This window comes from Biomphalaria glabrata, chromosome 16, assembly GCF_947242115.1.
Source record: "Biomphalaria glabrata chromosome 16, xgBioGlab47.1, whole genome shotgun sequence".
In the NCBI taxonomy this organism is placed as follows: domain Eukaryota; kingdom Metazoa; phylum Mollusca; class Gastropoda; family Planorbidae; genus Biomphalaria; species Biomphalaria glabrata.
In genome coordinates this window covers 1,841,013-1,862,563 of record NC_074726.1, presented here as the reverse complement: position 1 = coordinate 1,862,563, position 21,551 = coordinate 1,841,013, and the positions used below count along the sequence as shown (strand labels likewise).

The 21,551-nt window shown below is 39.2% G+C and overlaps 1 protein-coding gene across 8 annotated transcripts in view; it reads left to right on the top strand.

The window, feature by feature from the left end:
* LOC106072418 (uncharacterized) overlaps positions 1 to 21,551 on the top strand; it is a 241,028-nt gene that overhangs the window by 196,785 nt on the left and 22,692 nt on the right. For all 8 annotated transcript variants that reach the window (XM_056013467.1, XM_056013469.1, XM_056013468.1 and 5 more), the window contains one exon: positions 19,611 to 19,753. In XM_056013467.1, coding sequence (XP_055869442.1) covers positions 19,611 to 19,753 — 143 coding nt within the window. The remainder of the gene's footprint in view (positions 1 to 19,610; positions 19,754 to 21,551) is intronic.

Sequence of the window (21,551 nt, the reverse complement as noted above, 5' to 3'; positions counted from 1 at the left end):
AACAGCTCCAACTAACAGCTCCAACTGACAGCTCAAACTGACAGCTCCATCTAAGAGCTCCAACTAACAGCTCCAACTAAGAGCTTGAAGTAACAGCTCGCAATAGGCGTACAGAATACATCCAATTTTGAAAGTCTATTTAGGAGCAACACTTGCTAAGTATTGATCTTCGAGTGTTTGTCCTTCTAGCTCTTCAGAGACCAGCGTCTATTGAAAGTCTCCTGACACCCCCCCCCCCCCCCCGCTGTTGAACTCGACTAACTAACTTTAATTACTAGAAGCCTCGCTTGGACGAAGCGAAATGTATGCACTTAGGATAAAAGAAACAAATAATCGATCTTCAAAATTATCAGATCGTAGAAAAAAAAAAAAAGGAAATATTATGGAACCATTGGGGTCTATTAAAAGTTTGTTTTTAGCCCTAAGTGCTTTTTGGGGGGGTTTTAGCCCCAAAACACTCCTTTAGAAGAAAAACTGTATAGAATGCTGCCTGCTCCACTGCGCAGGTCATCTCAGATTGAGAACCAGTTATCTGAACTCTATAACTTGACATTGCTAGTAACAACAGCGACTTAAGAAATTAGATATAAATATTAGAGTGTATAGGGTGCTGCCTGCTCCACTGCGCAGGTCATCTCAGATTGAGAACCAGTTATCTGAACTCTATAACTTGACATTGCTAGTAACAACAGTGACTTAGAAATTAGATATAAATATTTAACAGCCTTGTTCGTAAAGTTGCCAAAATTTATCCTCAGGTCCCAGCATTTCCTGAAAATGTTGGGCTTCGTCCAGCAGCAATACTCAGAGAATGAAGTTAGGGTTACGCCCGCGGTTATAGCGAGACGGAGACACGTGAACACACTATCAGTATGAGTGTTTTAAAGTCTTGCTGTATTGATAGAGCTCTGACAGCCAATAGTGGATTTACGTTGGTCAGCAATGTCCAACGTTTTGTCCAGTTTTAGACACGGTGTTAGGTTTTTCTAAACGGTTATATCTGTGTGTCGGTAGATCAATGTGTCGTATGCATTCAGTGAGTCAGTGTGTCGCATATATCTGTGCCTCGATGTGTCTAGCATGCATACGTTCCGCTGAAGCCATGTTTCGATTCCCATGAAACAGATATCTAAATTTCTTTTTTTTTTAAATGTTGTAATTCTGCGACTTCCTTATTCCCCACAAGGGGAAACATCGAGCTCTGAATGCCTCATAAAGCTACTCCATCACCATCATGCTCGCCAACAACAAAACAAAAGCAGACATTGTGTCCATTTTATCATCGTGTTCTAATACAAATACATCTCAACCAGTTTTATTTCTAACATTTTATATTTTACTTCATTCAAATTATTTTTTTTTTTGTTTGCCTCATCCTCTGTGTTGTTGTGTGGTTCATACACCTCACCGCTTTAAAATGAACCTCACACATTAATTGTGTTTGTGTGTGTGTGTGTGAGAGAGAGAGAGTGGGGGGGAGGGGCTTGTCTACGTTTGTATAATTTTTTGTTATCTTAAGTAACACAGAAGTTTCTTTGTTTTGAAAGAAGTGGGGGAAAAATGAAAGGTGGAAAAGAGTCAAATTTAAAAATGTTTTAGCGCAGGCACTCTTTGATCAATGAGATTGAAAGAAATACTTTTTTTCTCTTCGTCTGGTTTATTCGATTCTGCTTGGGTTGGGGAGGGGGGGGGGAGATACGTATGCAAGGGGGAAGCAGGAGTTAGTTTTATCTGGCGTTTTCGTGTTTAGACAAGTTGTACGCAAATAGTGTTAGAGAGTATTTCTATTTTGACACCATGAAACTGAATACTTTAATAAAAAGTTTTGGTTCGAGATTAATTTTATTTTTTTGGGTGGGTAAAGAGAAAAAAAAGGGGAGGGGGGGTCAGAGTTCAGTTCTAAAGGTGTGTTGACTATCACGTGACATTTACACCCAATATTTATTTTTAAGAAAATACGCCTCGTCTAATCTTAGAAATGCACAAACAAGCTGAAATTGAGACAGCAAAAAATTATTTTAAAAAGATGACATGGATTTTTTTTTTTTTCAACTGTCCTTGAACATTAGCAAGAACAGACACGTCTAAACAAAAACTATACAATCGTCTGCTCAGATCTAGTCGCCATTGCAACGCGTGCTGCTCAATAAAACACATGAAAATAAGTGTTCACTATTCTACGTGAATGTTGCCCGCTGCATTATTGATGAGGATAATCCTGAGACCCCTCACCTTTGAAATGTCAAAACAACAGCTTCCAAAAAATGTGTCATAATGCAATTGATCTAAGGCTCCATGTGTGCACCATTATCTCCCCTTACTGTTCACTATAGGCGAGGCTCCTAAAATAGAAATGTTTTATAATAGTTCATTCCTATAATTCAGTGATGGAATTGTGGGATTGAATTAGTTCTCGTTGGCTCACCAGCATGTCAGATGACCTAAATTCCACCATGTTGCCGGAGAAACTTTTTAAAATGAAGAAATAACCGGGGTCCTCTTAACGAAACAAAACGTGTTTAATCTTCAAATTGAAATAATGGAAATATTTCAGTTATAGATTCACAAATGTATGACTTAATCAAAGCAAATCATTAGCATTGAACTATTCCTATTGATCCCGATTATTATCTTCCCCTTGTATGTATATCCCTACTAAAATTAGCTTCTCTAACAATGTAAAAAAAACTTGGAATTTGATTTTTTAAACTTATTTAGTTATTTTTAGCACCATGGTTAATGCATTTGTCTATTTTTAGTTGTATGAAACTAATGTGTGGTAAGCATGTTATTTATAAACTACATGAGACCTTGACACATACATTGTGTGACGGATTTACAAAGTTGTAGTACACGGTTTGACGGGCCATAAAATATGGGTATACATTATATTGAATATTATAATAAATTTATTTCACCCTGAATAAGGAATTATGGGAGCAGACGACATTCTTAAGAGCAGACGATAGAAATACAATAAGAAAGAGGCTCATTGTTGTCTGCTTGCTAATTAGATCTAAATATTTCCGTCTCAAATAAACGCCGACAAACCTTGGTTTACAAACAAGTAATTAATGTAATAATTAGTCATTGGCTTCTAGTCCAAAGACTAAGGATGAGTGCACTATTTCACGATACGTCTACGTCTGTCTTACGCAAATCTGTCTTAGGCAAATCTGTCTTAGGCAAATCTGTCTTAGGCAAGGACTTTTTCTCAAGTGTGTCCCACGACCTTTATGTGAGTTCTTCATAATATTTTACCCGACAAGTAATAAATTCTGTAAAATAATTCGTTTTCTCTCCTGGATTTGATCTCGATGTTTTGGTTGCTGATGTTTGGAACTAACACGTGGCCCATCTGGCGTCTTTCTTTCACGTCCAAGGAAGGCGATTAAGGTTTATTTCTAGACAACCCCGGAATTTCATCTTCTGTGCCAACACCTAATCTCTAAGCCCCAATAATACCGAATCCTCTTGCTATGATAATCTCGACCACGAGTAATCACCGATGACGCAATAAAGGGGAAACAGGTCGAATTGGGTCACATCTGCAAAAATAATACAGAAACTAAAACAGTGAATTTTTTTTCAAATAATCTCCCTTAGAATAATGTCGAAACATCTATTTATTGCTACATGGGACAAGAAAAAAAAATTTGTGTTGTATACATTTAAGATGTGAAAAAATTGATTTTATATTGATTTCAATATTTCTCGTGTAGCAGTCGCTGGTTGTCCTATCAACACAAAGATTTTAAGATTTTCTCAGTTTACAAGGAACTGTAATCCCTGCATTTCTGTGTTTTAAAAGAACGGTAATCCTGTCATTTGGGTGTTTTTTTTTTGTAAAACATAGAAATGGAAAAAAAAAATGGAGGCTGCAAGGCCAGATCGAACAGAAGATAATGAATAGATTTATAAACAGTATTGATTAGAAAGTGTGTGTGTGTGTGCGTTGATACAATTCGTCGAAAGACCTTGAAATAGACAGCACCAGGACGCAAAAAAAAAAAAAAAGAAAAGATTTATGGCGCCAATTAATCAAATACATTTATCTTGTGAATATTTAATGGATACGTATACAATACCCAGAGAGGGGAGAGGACGGCTGTGAGATTGAAGTAGAAGATGGACACACACACACACACACAAACACACATGTGTGTTCATATTGTTTAGTGCTGGACAGGGGAACGTGGACATTGTGGTCAGTCTAAACCCCGCCCGGCCCTCGCTATTTTTTGGACGTTTTTAGAGAAAATCTTCGACCAAACTCAAAGCAGTTTTGAGAAAGGGGCAAAAACTCAATGGAGTATAAGATACTCCTCCTACTCATGGGTTGTTTTTGTCTTACAGTGCATTGGAAAGACAAACTGTTCTAAGTATTTGGTTTGAAAAATCATTGGTTTACTAGGTCATTAGTTTACTAGGTCATTGTTTTACTAGGTCATTGATTTACTACTAGTTCATTGATTTTAAAAGATCATTGACTGACTAGGTAATTGATTTGCTACTAGGTCATTGATTTTAAAAGATCATTGACTGACTAGGTAATTGGTTTGCTACTAGGTCATTGATTTTAGAAGATCATTGACTGAGTAGGTAATTGATTTGCTAGTTCATTGGCTTAGCAAGTGTTTGATTTACTAGGTCATTAGTTTAATATGTCATTGATTTACTAGGTCATTGATTTAGAAGGTCATTTGTTTGTCTTGGTTCATACAGACAGCCTGTTCAATCAAGTGCACACTGGCTATACTTACTAAGCTAATTAAGCGGTTCTCTTTATAGGACGGACTGTGTCCAAAAAATAAATAAAAAAAAATAAAAATAAACGTTTGTCAATACTTTGTTCCAATACTTTAATTATTTTTTTTTTAAGGTTGATGAGCCTAGGGGTGTCGTTTAATATGTCTAATTTGAGCCTGTAGAGTTTGTGTTGATCTGAAGATTGCTTGCGTATTTCTGAGCATGGAGTATCTTTATAGTATTTCTTTGAGTTCTTATGAGCATACGGATAAAGACACACACAGGGTTGAAGTAACAAAGAATAAACCAAGTCAACTGCCTTAAATCTCGTACAAATGTTTTAACGCTAAAGATGCTGCAACTATAGGCCTACAATCGACTGTCTATCCATCTATATCTAAGCTACAGCCTCGCTTTGAAATTAAATGTCGTCATAATTGTGCGTTCTCTAGCAGTGACCTAAAAGTGCGCCTCCGCGGTAGTCATTTTGTTGATGGCGTGTAATGTGTGTACCGATGCTGTGTAAAGCGTTAGATGTTTGGTGAGTGTAAAGAGTTTGGTGTTCAGTGGGCTGATCAATGAAACTTTAGGGAACGCGCTCTAAAAAACAACAACACATCTTGCCTCGCGTGACGTCAGAAAATCCTCTCACGTTAGCAGTTTGAAGAAACTGTGGAAAGGGAGGGGTGGGGAGGAACGCTACCCTTGAAATGAAAGCAGATATCCAGGTCTTCATGACCTGCCCATTTTTTCTTTTTTAGCTCTGCATGTTTGCATCATCACGCTCGAATTTGGGGGGAAACAAAAAAGAAGAAAAAAATAGGGGGGGGGGGGCGAGAAAGAAGGCGAGTAACTGGTGTTGAGTTAAACTAAGAGAAAAAAAATACAAAGGGGATGGGGGGGGGGGGTTTACAATGGACATGCAGGACATCACAGGATATAGGGAATAATAAAAACTCTTCCTTTTAGTGTCCTTGAATGGGCATCTTGACCTTTATCTAAATTGCCTCTTCAGATGGGGATCGTTTGTATGCACATTGCCTGATCACTTAGGCATCATTCAGAAATTTTCTCTCTCTCTCTCTCTCTCTCTCTCTCTCTCATACTCTCTCTCTCAATCTCTCTGTCTCTCTATCTCTTTTTATCTCCAGAAGCGTGAAATGTGTTTTAAATTGAAGATTTAGCTCCTGGATTTAATGAATTAAACTCACAACTCTACCAAGATAAAAAAAAAATATATAAAGAAAAAACAAACTGAATAAACAAATTTTCTTTCCATTTAATAGAAATCTCACTAAAATGGCATTCTGGGATGGATGTCTTGCTGACATAGGAAGGTAAAGCTGTTAAACGATTTCTCTGAAGAAATGATTTCAGTTTTCAAACTTTCTCTTTACAAATGACCCAAAAGTTTTTATTTGCTAATCATTATCTAAAGACTTGACGAAAGAGATTTTGATCTATGGAGTAACAGCTCGCTTAAAAAAACAACGAGTTTTAGTGTTGTTGTTGTTTTAAACCCAGAAAACAAACTCTGAGCATCAAAAATAAATAAACTGCTTTGAATTGTAACTTTGAGATGTACATCTAGATTGGGATTTGATGACGTATTTCTCGCTGGTGGATGAGTGGAAGCGCGTGGCTTACGTACCGAGGGGTCTTGAGCTCGAAGAGTGGGATTTTGAATTTCGGACTTTGTATGACGCGCCTGAATCCATTCAAGTGTAACGAGTGCCTGGTGTTGTATGACGCGCCTGAATCCATTCAACTGTAATGAGTGCCTTACAGGGGCGTAGCTAGGAATTTCCCATCGTTTGGGGGCCCATGGGGCTTGACCTCTTTTCTTTTGGGTAATATTTAATTTTTTATGTAAAAAACACTCATTTTGGGGCCCCTCTCAAGTGGGGGCCCGGGGGATTTTCAAATTCTCCCCCCTCCTGACCCCACCCTAGCTACGCCACAGGTGCCTGATGTTAGTTTCGGAAAGTAAATACCATTGTAGCGGTCACATGGCACCAATACCTCGTTGCCATCTCACAAGTCTTTACGACGCGGCAACGAGCTATGGGTCTAAACAGCCCACAGGTTGTGACGTGGCAGGTCAGTGTCGAGGCCCTCTGTAATGAATGGTCTCGTTTCGACTACCTTCAAAACTACTACCTGCATCAAAGTATCAATATAAGTCAGCCACTTTCGTCTTTGATTTCAGCCGATTTCATCAGCCGTCAAGTCTTATTTATCCGCTCAACTGAAGCAATTCTACTCAAAGGTTACATCAGATTTCATCAACCAATACACTCTCACTCCCTATATAACATTTAGTGTCACTCCCTATATAACATTTAGTGTTTCAACAAGGTTACTTCGGGAGCTACTCTTCACTCTTCTTACTTGCTTAGACTCATGTTTTAAAAGAGTGTCACTCAATTGGTGAATCGATCTCGACACGGCCATAATTGATAATTTTCCCGGATGAAAAAAAAAGAAAAGTATTAGGTAATTGAGTTCATTTGGTGCTGAAGCGGACAGAGTTGTAACTCACACATCCACTTAGTCTACTCATGCGGGATACACAAATCATATAACGGCTGGGGATTTGGGGCAGTGGGCCGATATCTACTCAGTTTATCGCCATCTCGGGAGATCTATATGGGCATCTGTATTCCCTAGGTGACTGTTTATCTTGTAGTTTGGGACGTCTCATGTGACGTGTGATAAACCGGAAAAAAAAAGTGTGTCGGGGATGGGGGGTGGGAGCATTAGTTTTAATTAGGTCATGATCTCTTAAAACGAGGCTATCGTATCGATCACATGTTCGGTGATTGCCATAGATCAGTGATGCCCAAAATACGGCCCGCGGGCCAGATTCGGCGAAACGAGTGTTGGAAATTAAAATGGCCCGCGGGTCGAATTAGGTTGGGCATCACTGCCATAGATTATGTAATTCGAACCCAATTCTTCATACTATGCACATCTTATGCACATCCATGGATTCGGAAGCATGCTCTGAAGGACTTTTAGCCAACGAAGACTCTATATTGCTCTTTTTTAAATACACATACACACACATTGTGGGATAACTCCTATCAAAGTTGAGGTCTAGTGTGACTTTTGACATTTTAAAGTCTATTCCCTTCATTACTTTTTTTTTTCAAGCACCGGAAATGACTATTACGACATTTCTGCTGACATTAATGACGTGTGAATGGCAGTCTTGTCGTCTGTTCGACCGAGCGGGAAACAAAAGTGTTGACCCCGAGGTAGCCTCTAACCCTTTCGTCAACAACCAATCAAACAACAGACATGTACATTTATACAAGTTAGCCACCTGCTTAGTTTTGTATGTGTGTGTAGGGGGAATAGCTGGGTCCAACTAGTAGCACAACTTTATTCAAATATACCCCGCATGTGACCTTCTTTGACCTTTAACAGCCGAGCTCGTTATTGGATGGTCTTGTGGCAGGCGTAATATGACTGAATTTATGACATAATTTATGGAACCTCACAGGTACCCCCCCCCCCACGCCACACACACACACACTCTGCAAATGTAGGTCATCTTGGATTTCTGTTCACAAGAAGCATTAACCCTTAAAGCGCTGAACTGCTTTACAATGAGTGCATACACAATCCTGATATTTAGAGGCTAAACGACCACACGCGGTTTAAGGGTTAAACAAGGACAGTAAAGTCACAAACGCTTTTGTGACTCCATTTGCTCTGACGTCATGACGCCACAGCCTACTATTATATTTGTCCAGCATTATACTGTAACTTGATTATTAAGCTTACTCCTCCTCCTCCCCCAAAGCGATATATTCCCTAAGCAGACGGCACAAGAAAAAACGAAGTAACCTTGTGGTCAAAAGAGGCAGATGTCATCCGTTTCTGTGGCCTACGGTTAACGAGGGAGTCATGTGGCCAGCACAACGACCAACCGCCTTTACTTTTCCCCAACTAGTGTCAGGTACCCATTAGACTCCGAAGCGCCCGAAGATCTCGAAATTTAAAATCCTAGTCTTCACCAGGATTCGAACCCCGGACCCCCGTTTCGGAAGCCAAGCGCTTTACCACTCAGCCACCGCGCCTCCAGATGTCCCAAGTACGTGGTCCTAAGTATTAAGGCGTACACTTGGCACACTTGATGTGTCAAATACTGTTACTTGTTACTTGTTATTTTGTTACGTGTTACTTGGTTACTGAATTATGTGTCCTTGACTGGTTGCTTGCAAAGGATGGCTGCCTGGTCGTGCGGTTTGCTCGCTGGACTGTCGTTCGGATTTATCGACGGTCGAGGGTTCAAACCCTGCCCGCTCCCATCCCCCGTCGTCCTGCGGGAGGTTTGGACTAGGAAGTAAACTATCTTCAACTCTGAAGGAACATCCGAATTATGTAAAACATTTTACAAAACAAACGTATGTACACAGTGAAATGTCTTTAGTAAATTTTTGTAAAATGTGTGACATGTTTCGGATGTGTCTTCAGAGTTGAAGATTATCTACTTCCTAGTCCTAACCTCCCGCAGGACGACGGAGGATGGCAGCGGGCAGGATGTGAACCCGGGACCATTTATACAGTCCAACGCGCTTATCGCACGACAAGGCAGTCATGTGATACACACTGAATGACGCGTGTTTTTGGTCACCTTCGACCTGCTGTCTCTCAGGGTAGCCCAGGCTCAATGGTACTTGGCTTCGCATTAATCAACGTGAAATTTATAGTTAATAATAATTCCGATAACATTTAATTAAACAGCCAGGAAAACCAATGACTTAGCAGAGTTTAAGTCTTTGATTAATGTGTATAACTAGATTGCCACGTGAAATGAGTAGGACGTAATTAACTTCTTTTTTGAAGTAACGTCTCTAATGTATAAGATAATAATTTAAAATAAAAACGTTTTTTTTTCCTTCACTTTATTTTCATTTCATTTATTTATTTATTTACATTTTATTCAAAACTCATGCCTAGGAGACGTGTGACCCATATAGCCAGCCATTCATTGCAATGCAGGCCTCCAGCTAACGCAAATATTTCCCAGATTCCCCGCGAGGTGGCGCCTTCCCTTGAAATATTTGCAGAAATTAGCATTGGACATGGTTTATCCATTGGGCCAATCGGAATGCTTAATATGTGTGTGTGTGTATGAGTGTGTGTGAATGTGTGCTTATTTTCACACATTGTTACTATGTTTGTCTTTGTGGCGCTTGCTTGCACCCAGTGAATGTTAGCACGTGATTCGTGAATATACCAGATTTTTTTTTCTAAAACATTGTAGTAAACTATAAGCAAGACACGTTTGTAATGCTAGATCTGGACATTTGATAGGAAGCAGAAGTGAGTAAAATAAAATCTCTGCTCACATCACAACAAAAGAAATTTAATGCTTAGACCAGCGGTTCTCAACCTTTTATGCTCGGCGACCCCTTTTCACAATCCCCCACTCTGCCGCGACCCCCCCCCCCAACACACCACATAACAGCAATAGAGGAATAGACGAAAACAATCCATATTTTCGACGGTCTTGGGCGACCCCTGGTAAATCGTCAATCGACCCCCAAAGGGGTCGCAACCCACAGGCTGAGAACCCCTGGCTTAGACAATGACATTGTTGCCCATTTAGTTCTAATTGATGCGTTCTTTACCCCATCGTGCTGGCTGAACCAAAACTTAACATGTATTATTATTACGAAGTGTAAGTTTGTGTTTCTTATGTAATCGTGAGAAAAGGAGAGCGGATGGTTTTGGTTGTGTAGGATAAATAAAAGTAATAGTATGGTTCCCCTTTCAGACCTTTGCGATCTATAGCGAAGATGATGTAAAGGTCGTCCGTTTCTGTGGCCCACGGTATAAGAGTGTGTCGTGCTTCCAGCACAACGACCAGGCGCCGTTGTACTTTCACCTTTCTTTCTACTACAATAGCTCGTTGACAGGTCATAAAGACATACATGCTATTGTTTTTTTGTTGTTTTTTTCCATGTCCGTGTCCAAACCTCTTCATTTCATGGCACTGCGAGAACCTGTTTTTTTCCCCAAACCTTCATTATGCTGACTTTACCAATCAAGATTGTATCGGAGTCTTCTTTTAATCTCTGTCTTGAACCCTCAGCCATGCTTCCAAATAAAAATAAATGTTCGAACCTCGCTATCTTGTGCGTGCTGTGCAGGTCGGGATATCAGTGGAGTCGGGGTCACTCAGGTCACAGGCCGAAACCCGGAAGTTGATTTAGTCTCATTAACCTGCTAATTGGAAGCCTCTTTTATCGTTATCTGGGCCTTTGATGAACTTTCACCCCCACCGGTCCTCCTATTCCCCCCCCCCCAAATTTTCTTTTCATTTGACCATCTATTTTCTAATCATATCTTTAAATATGCGATGTCAGGGGGGGTCAGAAGGGGGAATCTACTCCAACCAATCACGGAAGTCCTCGTGACTGGCCAATCACAGAACTCACGGGGAGTAGTCTCCCTTTGGACTTGTGAGCCTTTGATGGAGGCAAGTTACTTTATTTCCTGTACAAGATGATTCTGGTGCCTCTCTGATTAGAGGTTTTTTTTCTTTTCTGGGTCTTTCTGAATATCTAGTACAATACGAGTCTATTAAAATCAATTTTAAGAATGAAATAAACCCTTTTTTTAATGTGGTTTATTCAGATTATACTTTCACTTAACACTAACACACATGACAAACAGGTTTTAACTTTGTCATCATACGAATCCTCTTTTCTTTGCCTCTTTTGTGGGCTTTTTATTTATTTTAATTTAATTTTTATTTGTAAGTTCTCACATTTCACAAATATTAAATCCTTTTTTTTTTAAAGGAAACCTCAGAATTTGCGCTATTCAATTTTAGCTTTATCATCATAGAAATCTTTATGCCTCTTTTCTTTGCCTCTTTTTTTGGGCTTTATGTGCCTCTTTTATGGGCCATCTTGCCTCTTTTGTGGGCTTTCTTTTTTTGTTTTATATAGGTTTTTATTTGTAAGTTCTAATAATTCACAAGTATTAAATCATAATCAATTGAAAAGTGATTAACATAAAAATATAATTATAGTAATATAAATATTAGGAATTAAAAAAAGATGTTGATGAAGATGAAAATAAGAGTTTTTTGTTTGAAAACAAAATTGGTCCGCACAAATTAGCATAAAGATACATAATGCAAAAGTCATAAAATTTTAATCAAAGAAAAACAAAATTCATTAAATCTCTTTTTCTAATCAATCTTTTACCCTTCAGCTTCAAGTAGTCTAAGTTTTTTTTTATATTTTTGTTGTTGATGTTTTGGTAATCTTTATGTTTATCGTTTAAGAAAGAGTGTAAAATAAAAAAAACATAGGTTTAGTTTCGTCTTTAATGTCAGTCATTGATAAGGCATTCTTCAGATTTAAGGTAACATCACCACACTTAGTGTCAAAATGACCAAATAGCTAAATGAAGAATGCGCTGTGTTGAGTATATTTTCTTAAGATTTCAGCGCCCTGGTGGACAAAAATGGTTATCACGATAGACGGACTATAGTTATTTGTACGAATAATGGGCAGACGCCATTGTTTCACTACAAAACGGCTAGAAGTAGGTCTGGAAAGGCAAGCGACAAGTCTATAACTGCGTTAACAGGCCGATCTCGTTCTGGACACTAGTATGGGTTTGGCTAACTTTTTTTTTCTACTTCGCACAATCAAACTGGTGACTATGTCGCAGCGACTATGTCACAGCGACTATGTCGCAGCGACTATGTCGCAGCGACTATGTCACAGCAACACGATCATTGCGATTTTATCGCGGTGAATATGTTGAAGTTGACTCTACAGAAGCGACCTAACATTTTAGCAAACTATCTTTTCATGTACCGGTACCAGTGGGTACCACTCTTCTGTAGACTTGCGTATATAATATTGTTACCTACATTACTAGAAACAGCGATGTCCTTGCGAACGCCGGTATGGACAGTATAGAGCAGTGATTCCCAAAGTGGTCTATATAGACCCCCAGGGGTCTACGAAGACTTCCAAGGGGTCTACGAAAGTGAAAAAGTAAATTGGGGGTCTATGAGATGGGCACGGGGGTCTACGATAATGAATCTCATTTATCATTTCAGCAGGTCCGTTAATGGAATTGTTTTATACACATTTATGATTTGTACCTTACTAAATGCTGGAATGAAAATTGTTGTATTAAATGTGATAATTCTATTTAAATAGCTTATTTTTATCATGTTGTAACTTTAACAAGAAGAAATGTAAACTGTACAGTGTTGAGTATTTCAAATTGGGCTTCATTCTTCGTTGTCAAACAAACGATGGTTCATGTGCCTTTTTTTATGACGCTATGAAACCAATTAAGCTTGAGGATCATTTGAGACGATGCCATCCTGATTAAAAAGATAAAGGTTTGAAAAACTTTCTAACACTCAAAGATAAAGTTCAGAATAAACCCACAAAATCTCGATCGACATCATATAGTAAGATGAGTTTCAACAGTAAAGGCTTCTTCTTCTTCGTACGATTATTTTGGAGAGTTCAGATAACTAGACCAGTATCTGAGATGAACTGCACAGTGGTTTCCAGATCAGGCAACTTTCTATATAGTTTCTCTTCGATGGTGGTGTTTTGGGGCCAGTGTCTTATTCGAGCCTTTTGATGAAGAAAACAACTTTGAAGGCCCTGGTCAGCATTCTCTGGTGACACTCCACAAGGGCTAATTTCACTGGTCCCAATTTTCAGCTTCAGAAACATGTGTTGTCTCATTCTGTTGTGTCTGGTGCTTATGTGAAAAATATAGTTTATAATAGGTGTTGTCTTTCTTGCTATTCAGATGAGAGCTTGTCCATTTGTCGTTTTATCCACTATTAGTTTCTTCATTTGTATTTGTTCTCACACTTGGAATATGTTCAACCTTCTCAATGGAGAACAGTTTTTTTTTCTCTTATTATTGAGCTTTATAAGTGCTGCATTGAGTACATAGGAGGAATCAGAGTTTTTCATGCTTTGGAGGGCTTTTTTTTTTTTTGCATCGGTCAGGAAAACAGTCTGACTGTTTGGCGTATGTGGTGATTTGCTAGCGAGATAGCTGCTAGTTCTAGTGCTCCCATTTCTGCTCTGTGGCTATCAGAGAGCTCACCAGTTGCAATGAACACCATTTCTTAATTATTTTTTCTCCATTGAGACTTTTGCTAAGTTTTCCAGCTCCTTCGTTTGTGGTGGCTTTTTGAGATAAACTCTGACCCAATGGTTGTTAGGGCAATGAATTTATAGAAGAGAAGTTCTAATTTCTTGACCTCTGTAGGATTGTAGTCAATCTTTTCTTTCTTCTTATGTAGTTGTTTTTTTTTTTTTGCAAAAAACAATGTATTTCTCCAAATGACATAAAGTCAACTTTATATGGTAATGGATATTTTTATTGGCATATGTTCCATTTATTGTAGACAAAAGAAAATCTACAAAAAAAAAAAACAACATCAACAAAACAACAACAAATAAACTCTGTTCTTTGTGAAAACGTATAAAATGATACTTAGGACAAATGAATATTGAATGTTTGGAAGGACTACTTCATAGAACAACAAATCCTTAAATAAAACCTCATCTCCGAAGCAAGGGATGGTGAGCTTGCAAACTCTTTACTAAAAAAACATTTCTAGTGTGTTTGGTGATTGTATGTAATACGTATAAACTATTATTTTGATTTAAATCTGAAATTTATTAATAAAAATGTAGCTTTAATTTACTGTTATTTTACTATTTGACTCACTGGTTAGAAATTAGTTTTAAAAAATGCAAAATTTAAAGTTAATGAATTTTCAAAAATGAAATACCGTATATCTGAAGCAGGGGGTCTACCGAGAACCGGAAAACATGGCAAGGGGTCTACGAGACAAAAAAGTTTGGGAACCACTGGTATAGAGGAACTTCTTATGGTCCGATAGTTACGCTGGAAGGGTACATATCCCGTATGGGAGACGAACGTATGCCAAAAGCAGTCTTTTTTGGTAAGCTAAAAGGTGGTCGACATAACAGCGGTGCCCTACGGAAGCGCTTTAAATGCCATCTTAGGCATTAACTTGTCTTAGTTGACATAGAAGAAGACACCTGGTTGCATGCGGCCGCAGAACGAGACAGCTGGAGGTCACTCACAATGGCTGCGGGATGCACATTTGAGACAAAAAGAAAATCCGCTGCCGAGGACAGATTCAGACGGCGAAAAGAAGATCTTAATCGACCACTGGCGAACAATGGTTATGCTTGACATGGGTGTGGCAAAATATGTAGGTCACAGCTGTGGCTGCGTAGCCACGGGAAATACTGGATTCCTCTTTAATCTTCGGACTCGAAGACAAGCCTTAACCAACCTACAGTCACGTGATATTTTGCAGCCGTCGCCCATGCGATATAACAACATTGACATTTGACACAGCCGTACTTAAAGCGCTCAGAAAATTTCTAAGTGTTCAATATATTGGTCACTTAACTGAGTCCATTGGTCATTTAACTGAGTCCATTGGTCATTTAAATGAGTCCATTGTAATGAGACATTTTAGAGTAAGATCAATGGGGGAAGATGATGTGAAGGTCATCTCTTTATGTGGCAAACTGTTTACGAGGCTGTCATGTGACCAGCACAACGGCCAAGCGCCTTTACCCTTAAAAACCCGAAATTTAAAATCTCACTTTCCTCCATCATTTGAACTGTTACCATTCAGTTCCGAAGACAAGCGATTTACCACCACACCACCACACCCCTCTCCGCCCCCCCCCCAAAAAAAAAATATTTTAATGAGAGTTTATAGGGGCAAGATGACCGAATGATGACATATTATTTGAGTAACACGGAAAATCACGTGATGCAATACTGTTGCTAGTTTATTCTCTGGATATCCCACAATGCCGTGCAGGCCGAAGATCCCTTGAATTGAACATGGATGGTACAGGAAAAAAAGTTATATGCAAATGAAAAAAAAGGAGGGTAAGGGTGGGTTAAGAACTCATGTACAGAAATGTACACACTGGGAGGCTCACATACCCCCCCCCTTCCAGTAGGCATCCCCTCCACGCCTCCCCCAGCTCTCTCGGAGTCCTTCCTATCTTTGCGCTCATTCCATGACCCAACTATTTATATCTCTCTCGGGGGACATAACTCATACCGGACTTCATTTCTTGCTTGACCTCCTTACACTCCTAAACGTGGAGCGGTTCTCTCCCCCTTCCATTTATATTTTGAGAAGGGCGATGTCCATGGCTTACCACCCCCCTTTCCCCCAATGGCACGTTGTTTTCTTTACTTTTTTTTTTTTTTTTCAAAGGGAATATTCATTTACTTCCTCCCTGTACTCACATAACGTACGTGGCTTTCCCTCCCTGCTCATTCTGAGCTCTGGTACATTTACCAGACAGTCAAAACATAGCAGAGTTGGGAACTGGGGGAGATACAGAAGCGCACCCCCCCCCTTTTTTTTTCTTTAGGAGAGGAGCTGCTTAACATATCCAAGAGAAAGCTGTGGTCTCCAGAAATCATTTCTCTACCAGCCTAGACTAATTACTGTGCATTTATTGTTGTTAATTTAGGCTAAGCTGAGACCATTTACTCCGCGCCCCGCCCCCCCCCCACCTAGCTTGTAAGCGCCTCTTCATAACCATTTACAGCCGCCATCTCACAGCCGCCATCTCACGGCTTCCGGTGATGATTATATTTAAGCCTGACAAGATGCTTTTTCGCGCCCGCCCTCATCACAAAGTCACTTTCAAATAAAGCAACAAAAACGCTGGTCCAACCTAGAGGTTTTTACCACGGCTTCTACCACTTGTCCTTAGTCCTTAGAGTGGTCCTATTGGTCCTAACACTATCGCTGTTCTTACAACATGTCCACGTAAAGATTAGCACAGTGCAGCCTCCAAGGCTAAACTCTCGGCCCCTATTAAATAAAACCGTTGAGATAGTATACACCTATATTTATTGCTACTATTTTTGGCATTTTCTGACATTTCTATTAAAATAAAGAATCAAGTTCATATTCTAGCCTGCACAAAAATGAATATTTTTATTTTTTCAACTCTCTGATAACAACCTAGCTGTGTGCCATAGACGCTTTTTTTTTCATATCTGGTTGTATCTATACTGCAAAATAGTATCTTCCAAGAAAGTTTTCTCCAAGGGGGTCAGCGGTTGAGTTTATCAGTTCACTCCCCAGCGAGACACATTGCCTCCCATTTTTTTTTTCTGTGGCTAGAAAATTGGCTCTGTATTGATTTCAGTTTCAAATTTGATGTCACGGCCTCTGACTTCTTGCACGGCTCTTCTCTAAGTTCAAACTTATTCGCTCTTGTTTTTTTGCTGTTTTTTTGTCAAACCAAAAAGGAAATAGCTGGCCCCTGGGCAATGAAGGGGGTAGATAAATGGAAGTTTGGCTTCCGGAATGGCATTGGACCTTGTGGTATTGAACCTTGTGGTATTGAGATTATTCGAGGTTTTCACGTGATCTCCCGTTTTCTTCTGTTCCTTAGTTAGACCGCTGGGGCACCACACATGATCTGATAACCGTTTTTCTCCTTTCATTTTTTTTTTATTTTGGCCAGATTAAGAGTCTTTTCCACTGTCAGGGTGGTCCATTCCTTGATACTGTTTTCTCTGCGCTTGTTTTGTCTCTCTCTCCTTCTTTTGCCTGGTACTGTTCCCCCCCCCCCCACCGAAAGATCGTTACTAGATATAACTATCTCAGTATTACTTTGCTTTTGTGGAGTGTTAATTTCCATGACCACTTCCGGCGATGACAACTTTATAAACTTTTGCAGACGTCGTTGGCTCCTGATTATGTATGAGATGCTCTTTCAGGACTCTGTTAGCCAGAGCTTAAATTCCATTTGCCATAGTCTCTGCCACCAACCATTACATATGTTTATGTATCTAGGGTAACGATCAGCACGGAATCCTTCTTTCTTGAGAGTTTTAGAAAATCTTTTTCGACATTGAGTTTCCAAATAAACAGTTTCCATTAGGTTTTAAAATATTCGCCAGAAAACTTTCAGTGTCTAAATGAAGATTGAAACCGGAAGCGCACAGACACAAACCCCCACACTCTCACTCCACCCACACACAAACACGCACGCAGAGCTAGACAGCACACACACACACACACACCATCCAAGAAAATGGATCCAAATCCGCACCAGCTCAATCTTACGGTCACCGATTCCGCTGACTAGGCAGAATCGATTTAGGGACACCCCCCTCCCCTTCTGTCTCTGTTCTTCCCGGAGATGTTTTTAGATAAAGTCTCAGCATTTAAGTGAAATGTAAAAGACACTTATAAAAAAAGAAACAGTTTGAATCAATGTTTCAAGGATCATGCACTCCTCGGGGAAGTAGAGAGATCGAAGCGTTCATTGAATTTCAAATTGAGTAAATGGGAGATAATTTGAATCAGAATTGAGCTTATGGATCTCGTAAGAATAATGTTTGCATTTGAAATCAAAAGTGGGGGGGGGGGAACTGACCTCCGTCTTTAAGATCGAACTATTCAAGTGTGAGCCATGATATGTAAAAGGGCGCTGGGGTGATTGCTGAAATTCTTCGTTCATCGCCCCTAATCGTTCAGAAGTGTTCTGGCGTGACGATCCATGAATGGCAGGCTCCGTTTCAAGGTAAATTGCCAATCAACGCAACTGCGCAAAATGTCAAGCGAAATCTGATTGGTGCATTTGATCGTTTGGCTCGTGCTTTTGAGAGGTCGGGTTTAATTGGTTCATATTAAGTTTATATTTAGTTGCTCTGTTTGTTTAGCCGAGTTGTCCGGTAAGAAGGTATATTGAATAGACACACACACACACACACAGATTTGTGCGTATTCTTTCACTCACAACATACACAGATACACACTAGTATTCACACATACAACTCGCAGCTCACACACCCAGAGGCTAATGTCGTGAGTCGAAAAAAAAAGAAAAGATGTGCATCATTAGCCTACGACTGACATTCAGAGAAAGATTTGACATATGCGTGCCATTCCTGAATTGTGCAATTCTTAATTTGAAGATAATCGTACATCGAATAATGAGATCATTCATGACCCGCTGCATGCTTTATGTTTGAATTACATGAAGGCATGTGATTAAGTTTTATGTGGGTTTGCTATAGGTTGTGTGTATCATAAAAACAATACAAGTAATTAAATATTTTTTAAACTCCTAGTGTATGAACACATTAAGGCACCACGTTCTTTTTTTTTTTTTTTTTTTAATTTTAAATAATTTTTAGTAACATAGTGCACGGCTATTGAATTTTTTGACTTCTATTTAATAATTCGTTTTTAAACATTATGCAGTGGCGGACAGGGAGGAGAAATATTGTGGGCCTGGTCACTGTGACTTTTAAAGATGAACCACCTATAAAAATAATACATTTTCACGTGCTCAGCCACTTGTGAACTCTTGTAAAGCAGGAATCTTGCACAAGTCTTATCTTTTATCTTATCTAATATAGACGTTAATTCAAAAAAAGAAGATGATTTCGTCCAACGCGTCATGTATCTAGTCATGCATGTTAACCAATGACTTAAATTTAGTGCAAGTTTTTCTTGGCAGAAATCTTGCCTAGCAGAAATCTTGCCTAGCAGAAATCTTGCCTAGCAGAAATCTTGCATAGCGAAAATCTTGCCTAGCAGAAATCTTGCCTAGCGAAAATCTTACATATCGGATATTTTGCATACCAGAAATCGTGCATACAAGAAATCGTGCATAGCAGAAATCTTGCATATAGCAAACTGTTGCAGAACAAAAATCTTGTATAACTATAGGAAGTGCCATTTATTTTTAACTCAAAACATAACTTCTTTAGCTCAACTGGCTTTCTCTTTTTCTTTACAGCAGGAGCTGAGAGCTAGTCTCCTGAAAGAAGTCGACAAGGAAAGGATGATGCGGCTTGCCAGCGAGCAACGTGTCGTGGACATGCAGCTGGAGTCTGATTCTTGCAGGGCCCGACTACACTCTCTACAGGAAGAGTTTCGAAAGTAGGTGACCTTTGGCCTCTGTTTGGTACTTGTTTGACGTAGTAGGAACTAGAACCATGAAAGTATATGAAATACCTGAATGGACCTCATTCACCAATCGTAAACAAACAACATTTAGTCACGTGATCATATTGATAAAACAACGAGGAAAAACTGTCACGTGACAGCCACTGTGTATTAAAATTAGATCGTAATTTGTATAGAAGAGATAGAGAACCACGTGGCAAAATGTTGTTTGCTTACGATTGGTGAATGAAGTCCATTCAGGTGACCATATATTTCGGGATCGAAAGCGGGACCTCAAAAGGGGTGGGGGAACTCTACTCTATTGTTGCTGTCTTATGATTCATCTATGCGTTATTAGAATACTACATTTAATATATATATATATATATATATATATATATATATATATATATATATATATATATATATATATATATATATATATATATAGATGGTTCGATGACGTCATCCAGGGGGCTGAGGGCTTTGCACTCTTACTTCCCGAATGAATCTCCAAGTGCACAACCTTTGGCTCTACAAAATAAAGTTTATCTGCTTCTAGATCAAAGTAATTGTTCTCTTTCATTGACAACACTACAGTGTTCTTGAACTACAGAGTTCATAACATTTCATAACAAATCTTTCTCTTTTCATTTTCTTACTTTTTTTTTTTGTTTTCATTGAGAATTCATAATATTTCCCTCACATTGCGACGTATCGCTTTCTCTTCTTTTTCTTTCTGACAGGATTATATTGCTTAACAAAATGCTAATCTGTTCTTAAAAATCAGAACGCAAACATAGGACAGATTACTCTGATTCATTTAAGTTTGAAAATCCCCTAAAGATCTAAATTCAAAAAAAAAAATATTCGTTTCTGGCGTTGTCTTACGTCTTGGCCCGGCTCTATGGACGTAGATTGCGATCACGGAACGACTGCACGACGTTTTCCCTTTGATCTTTTCGGTGGTTGCATTATTCATGAGGCAACAACGGGAACGGGAAATAGGGCAATAGCTTAGATCTACACCCGGTTATAACCTTAATCATGTACAGCATGGATTGGGGCATTGCAACGGAAGAAGAAGAAGGGTGTTTACTCATTTGGGCAAATGTGTGACCCAGAGGGCACGTTTTACGCAGGACTTTGTGCAAGGTTGTTATGCATAGAGCAGATTATGTTTTTAATAGTCTCTGTATACTTCATGTCACCATTCGAGCGTCGATTACTTTAGAAAACATTTAAAATGCAACAGTGGTTCGAAGAAATTAGCTGAAAGAAGGTTGAAACAAAAAAGTCAAGGCACAAATTGCGTTGGGACCATAAAATAGTTTAACTTTCCACAGCTTCAAATTGTATGTTTCTTCTGTCACGTAGTCAACTGCTAGTCCATCTCACTGTCTTTGCTTCTTTTGATTTGTATTCGAATGTACAACTGTTACAGCTACTATTGGAATAGACTAGATAGTACACTAGTGTCTTACTACTCAACTTGGTGCCCCTCGGGTTCAGCTTCACATGTAAAAAACATAATAACTTGGGGATCACGAGCATACAACTTTAGTATTTCTCAAAACATATTTCACACATTGGCTTCTGTCCTTATCTACAACAAACACACTTCCGGTCATTCGAGCATGCGTTCCAACTGACATAGAACTAAAAGTCGATTAAACACGCATTCATCCGTGACAACGTCAATCTTATCCATACTGTATTCAGACCTCTGCTATATCTAAACATTAGAAAGACTTCAGGAGTCAACCCTGAGGGAAAAATCAGAAGCCTGCCA